The 6,205-nt window shown below is 40.7% G+C and overlaps 1 protein-coding gene across 1 annotated transcript in view; it reads right to left on the reverse strand.

Annotated features, from left to right (window-relative positions):
• Positions 1 to 1,631, reverse strand: part of LOC120023797 (protein Daple-like) — an 85,782-nt gene extending 84,151 nt beyond the window's left edge. Inside the window, exon 1 of the mRNA XM_038967908.1 lies at positions 1,253 to 1,631. Within this exon, the coding sequence (XP_038823836.1) occupies positions 1,253 to 1,312 (60 nt within the window). The 5' untranslated portion in view covers positions 1,313 to 1,631. The remainder of the gene's footprint in view (positions 1 to 1,252) is intronic.
• Positions 1,632 to 6,205: the final 4,574 nt, after the last annotated feature.

The raw sequence follows: 6,205 nt of genomic DNA on the forward strand, positions 1-6,205 counted from the left end.
CCACAGCACCACACCTCCTCCTCCATGCTTCATGGTGAGAACCACACATGCAGAGAACATCAGTTCACCTACTCCACGTCTCACAAAGACATGGCGGTTGGAACCAAAAATCTCAAATTTGGACTCATCAGACCGAAGGACAGACTTGAGATGTGTCGGTTACTTGAACTCTGTGAAGCATTTATTTGGGCTGCAATCTGAGGTGCAGTTAACTCTAATGAATTCAACCTCTGCAGCAGAGGTAACTATGGGTCTTCCGTTCCTGTGGCGGTTCTCATGAGAGCCAGTTTCATCATAGCGCTTAATTGCTTTTGCGACTGCACAAACTGACTGACCTTCATGTCTTAAAGTAATGGACTTTTTATTTGAGCTGTTCTTGCCATAAAATGGACTTGGTCTTTTACCAAATAGGGCTATCTTCTGTATACCAACCCTACCTTGTCACAACACAACTGATTGCCTCAAACGCATTGAGGAAAGAAATTCCACAAATGTACTTTTAAACAAGGCACACCTGTTAATTGAAATGCATTCCAGGTGACTACCTCATGAAGCTGGTTGAGAGAATGCCAAGAGTGTGCAAAGCTTTCAAAGTAAAGGGTGGCTACCTTGAAAAATCTCAAATATAAATATATTTTGATTTGTTAAACACTTTTTTGGTTATACACGGTTCCATATGCATTATTTCATAGTTGATGTCTTCACTATTATTCTACAATGTAGAAGATAGTAAAAATTAAGAAAAACCATGGAATGAGGTGTCCAAACTTTTGACTGGTACTGTATATTGAAAGCAGTTGTTTCCACACAGGTGTTAATTAAGCAATTCATGTCCAATCATGCTTATGGTCATGTATAAAAATGCCCAGTTGCTCATTATTTTGGCTGCCATGACTAGAAGATATCAGTGACTTTGAAAGAGGGGTCTCAAACGAGGATAGGGTGTTTAAAGTGTGTGTCAGTCACCAGATCAACCCAACTGAAATGGGAGATTCTGGATCAGTGCTTGAGATAGCGTTTTCCACCGCCATATGATGGAATCGCTCGTGGAATAATGGTATTGCATCCCTTCAATAGAGTCAGTTACTCTGCTACTGTATGTGAGAAACAGAAAAACGAACAAGTGAAACATCACCAGGACTGGTTTAGGAGATGGACCAGTTCAAAATGTAATACATTGGCTAACAGTAGGTTACTAGGACACACCAACACACTTGCTCTGAGTGCACTACATTCAGTCTAGGCTACTTACCCACACCACCAGCGGGGTATCCATGAAGTTTTCCATCAACTCTGACACTGTAATATCCATTTTAAGAAACTTCACACAATTCCTCCTAGTTCTTAAATCCGAAAATTAGTGGTCACCGCCCAAACCTTCGCAGTAACTCATTCTTCTCAAGGGACCTTGCATGCCTGGTCAAGACGGAACAATGCCGTGAGACATCGAAGATAAACCACACGTTGTTGGGGCTCTACACATAACAAATCATCACGGCGATATATAGTTTCCCATGACCGAAAAAATACTGTGCATGTCACAGTCTTTCAAAATGTAGATGGCGTTTTCGAAGTTCATCTTAAACAGTAATAAAAGCAGAACGAAGTAAACGCGTTCACACTTGCATCAACACTTGTTTCACACACAGCAAAACCTAACTAGTGGGCGCATCATCCAACCATCCAACTATGAATAGCGCACTTCAGTGACAGCATGGATAGCCAATCAAATATGGTATACGACCCCAAACAAAGAACAGCCAATCCACGACCCCAGAAAACTGAACAAAACATGAAATATTTTAAATTGCCCAAGAGTACTCTCCACTGTCCAGAACCAATAACTGCAGTTGTTGGCTATTGAGAATGGGAAACACTCTTTTCATTACACTTCGGTAATGAAGTTACTTTTTTCGTAGCAGGCTAGGACACTGGGGTTAAAGTTAGAAAATGCTCTCCTAACCTGCTACGAAAATCCCTGAAGACTGTGTCCATCCCTATTGAGTGTGTCCCTATTGAGAATATGTCAAGCAGAGGTTCTGGTAGAAATTTGGTGTCATACATTTCCAAAAATGTAGGTGTATCACACTCATCACAGCAGCAAAATAATAAATGAAGGGTACACAATACTTTTGATTCCATAACAGTGACAAAAGAACATACTCTAAAAGTTTCCAGACATATTTTAGGAAAACCATTTTCAAAATGGAACACATAAAATAGCAGAATAGGACCTTGCACATAAGGGGATAAACGTATTGGACGGTACAGAAGAAAAAATCAATTGTGTGAGTACATAAAACCATAATTTAGTTAATTAACCTACCAGAATCCAATTGGAAGCACTGCTGCTATACTTTCATGTGGTGTCCATGGTGCATCTCACTGTTGCCCCCACTGTCCCGAGGTTAACATGTCAGCTAGTTTAGTAGAAGCTGTGCCACTTGGTAAGCAGTCAGTGTTATCAATAGACAATCAAATAGAAAACAAGGAAAAGAGTTGCGCTTTTACACTCACATTATTTAATGCAGTTCTCACAATGTATTAAACAACGGAGATAAAAAAAGAAAAAGTCACATTGTAACTTATTTACATTTTTGTTTCATTATATTTTATTATCAACCAAAGTATGTGTATATATATATATATATATATATATATATATATATATATATATATATATATACACACACAGTACCAGTCAAACATTTCGACACGCCTACTCATTCAAGGGTTTTTCCTATTTTCTACATTGTATATTAATAGTGAAGACATCAAACTATGAAATAATACATTTGGAATCATGTAGTAACCAAAAAAGTGTTTATATAAATATATATATATATATATATATATATATATATATACAGCTCAAATAAACTAAGAGAAACGACAGTCCACTACTTTAAGACATGAAGGTCAGTTTGTGCAGTTGCAAAGATCATCAAGCGCTATGATGAAACTTTCTCTCATGAGGACCGCCAAAGGAACGGAAGACCCAGAGTTAGTCTGCTGCAGAGGATAAATTCATTGGAGTTAGCTGCACCTTGTGCTGCAAGGAGGCATGAGGACTGCAGATGTGGCCAGGGCAATAAATTGCAATATCCGTACTGTGGGACACCTAAGACAGCGTTACAGGGAGACAGGACGGACAGATGATTGTCCTCGCAGTGGCAGACCACGTGTAACAACACCTGCACAGGATCGGTACATCCGAACATCACACCTGCGTGACATGTACAGGATGGCAACAACAACTGCCCGAGTTACACCAGGAACTTACAATCCCTCCATCAGTGCTCAGACTGTCCGCAATAGGCTGAGAGAGGCTGGACTGAGGGTTTGCAGGCCTGTTGTAAGGCAGGTCCTCACCAGACATCACCGGAAATAACATCGCCTATGGGCACAAACCCACCGTCACTGGACCAGACATGATTGGCAAAAAGTGCTCTTCACTGACGAGTCGTGGTTTTGTCTCACCAGGGGTGATGGTCAGATTCGGGTTTATCGTCGAGGGAATGAGCGTTACACTGAGGCCTGTACTCTGGAGCGGGATCGATTTGGAGGTGGAGGGTTCGTCATGGTCTGGGGCGGTGTGTCACAGCATTATCGGACTGAGCTTGTTGTCATTACAGGCAAACACAACGCTGTGCATTACAGGGAAGACATCCTCCCTCATGTGGTACCCTTCCTGCAGGCTCATCCTGACATGACCCTCCAGCATGACAATGCCACCAGCCATACTACTCATTCTGTGTGTGATTTCCTGCAAGACAGAAATGTCAGTGTTCTGCCATGGCCAGCGAAGAGCCCGGATCTCAATCCCATTGAGCACGTCTGGGACCTGTTGGATCGGAGGGTGACGGCTAGGGCCATTCCCCCCAGAAATGTCCGGGAACTTGCAGGTGCCTTGGTGGAAGAGTTGGGTAACATCTCACAGCAAGAACTGGTAAATCTGGTGCAGTCCATGAGGAGGAGATGCACTGCAGTACTTAATGCAGCTGGTGGCCACACCAGATACTGACTGTTACTTTTGATTTTGACCCCCGCCCCTTTGTTCAGGGACACATTATTCCATTTATGTTTGTCACATGTCTGTGGAACTTGTTCAGTTTATGTCTCAGTTGTTGAATCTTGTTATGTTCATACAAATATTTACACATGTTAAGTTTTCTGAAAATAAACGCAGTTGACAGTGAGAGGACGTTTATTTTTTTGCTGAGTTTAAAATGTAGAAAAGAGTAAAAATAAAGAAAATCCATTGAATGAGTTGGTGTCCACATTTTTGACTAGTAATTCTATTCTATATATTATATAACAAGACATAAAATAGACAGGAACACTTAACATTACATAGTCTCTCGTGTCAGCTTAACGAGTAGCTGATTTGGTTATGGGTGTTGGGATTACCTGGGATAACAATAATAGATAATATTCAACATAATATTTTTAACAACCACACAACCACTTACCAACAATTCTACATATTCACACACATAAAGGACTCACCTACTTGCGTACACACCTACATACTGTACATCCACAGCTCTGCTATAGCTTTTTCTAGTTGTAGATAATATAACATCACACTCCAGTTCAAAGTATGGGGCTAAGTTAATTTCAGGTTTTGGACTATGATTTTTGACAAAACAAAGACAATTAAATGTTGTCTTGGAAAAGACATAAGCTTTTAGTGTTACTCTAAGTAATTTTTTTATTCAACTTAGTTGTGAGTGCTGGGGTGACTGAAGGCTTCACATGCTTGATAATCCTCTCCTACAGTCAGAGCAGTGTTAAAGGCTTCTTCTATCCTGTACTCTCTGATGATTGGTTAGTTTACATGACGCAGTGATGGTATCTCTGATGTTTTCGCTGGTGAACTTTGAGCATACTTAATTGAGAGATACTCACCCAACAGGAGTAAGGGCTTTTCTCCAGTATGTATTCACAGATGTTTTTTCAGGCTACACTGTATTGACAAACTCACCCCACAGTCAGAACAGGAGTAAGGTTTCTCTCCAGTTTGTATTCGCTGATGATTTTTCAGGCTAGACAGTTTTGAGAAACTGTTCCCACAGTCAAAGCAGGAGTTAGGTTTTTCTCCAGTATGTATTCGCTGATGTATTTGCAGGCTAGACTGGTGTAAGTATCTCCTCCCACAGTCAGAACAGGAGTAAAGTCTATCTCTCAGATGAGAATCTTCGAGTACTCCAGGCAAAGCTATGGTGAACAAAACAAATGTAACAATTTGTTGCCAAATCATATTAGTATCATAATGAGATAATATCTACCTCTATCAATAAAATGGGGATATAGTAATTTGGTCAAAATATTTACCCCCTCTTGTTAAGGCCTGCTCTTACCTCGATAAACAGTTTTCCCTCCTCCTCTTCAGCTTTAATAACATTCAGCCCCAGAATTTGAATGCAGTCTTCCAGCTTCACTGATGCCATCTCTGGATCCTGCAGTGCACACTGGGCTCCACTGTTACAATCAGGACCCAATAGGTTTGGGTGTGGGAGGAGAGCAGCAGGCTGAGTTTGTCTTCACCACCCTACACCAAAGACTATATAATTACATCCTGGATTGAATTGAATTTATTTTGGGTAGCAGACATATACAACAACATGTACAATGTGGACACAGAGGATATCACTTGAAATTAATTGCACATCATACCGATCCTTCAAATAAATACACCTGACCAGAAGTAGGGTGCACAAGGGGCAGTGGAGTGGTTTCTCTTACTCAGACAACCTTGTCCAAATGAAAATCTTTGCCTGCTTTTTAAAGCTAATTTACTTTTTCTTTGCTTGATCTCCAAGGGGAGGCTATTCCAGAGACAAATGCCTGTATGGAAAAACATGCTCCTCGCAGTACTGTTTACTCTTGGGATTTTACAAGACATAACACTAGCTCTGGTATTGTGGCTGTGTTGGTTATAGACCATATCCATGTATCCTGGGGCACAATCATTTAAGATGTCAAACATATGATTAAGTTTAAGTTGGTCCACTCTGGATTCCAAAGGCAACAAGCCCACCCCACGGAACTCCTGTACCCCTATGTGGGTGCTAGGGAAGATATTCAGCATATACCTGATAGCATTACTTTGCATGACCTGCATTCTCTTTTTCAGCTTTTTTGATAGCCCACTATACCAGCAGAGCAAGCATAATCAAAATTACACTGAATTAAGGTTGAG

This window comes from Salvelinus namaycush, chromosome 28 (assembly GCF_016432855.1).
Source record: "Salvelinus namaycush isolate Seneca chromosome 28, SaNama_1.0, whole genome shotgun sequence".
NCBI lineage: Eukaryota > Metazoa > Chordata > Actinopteri > Salmoniformes > Salmonidae > Salvelinus > Salvelinus namaycush.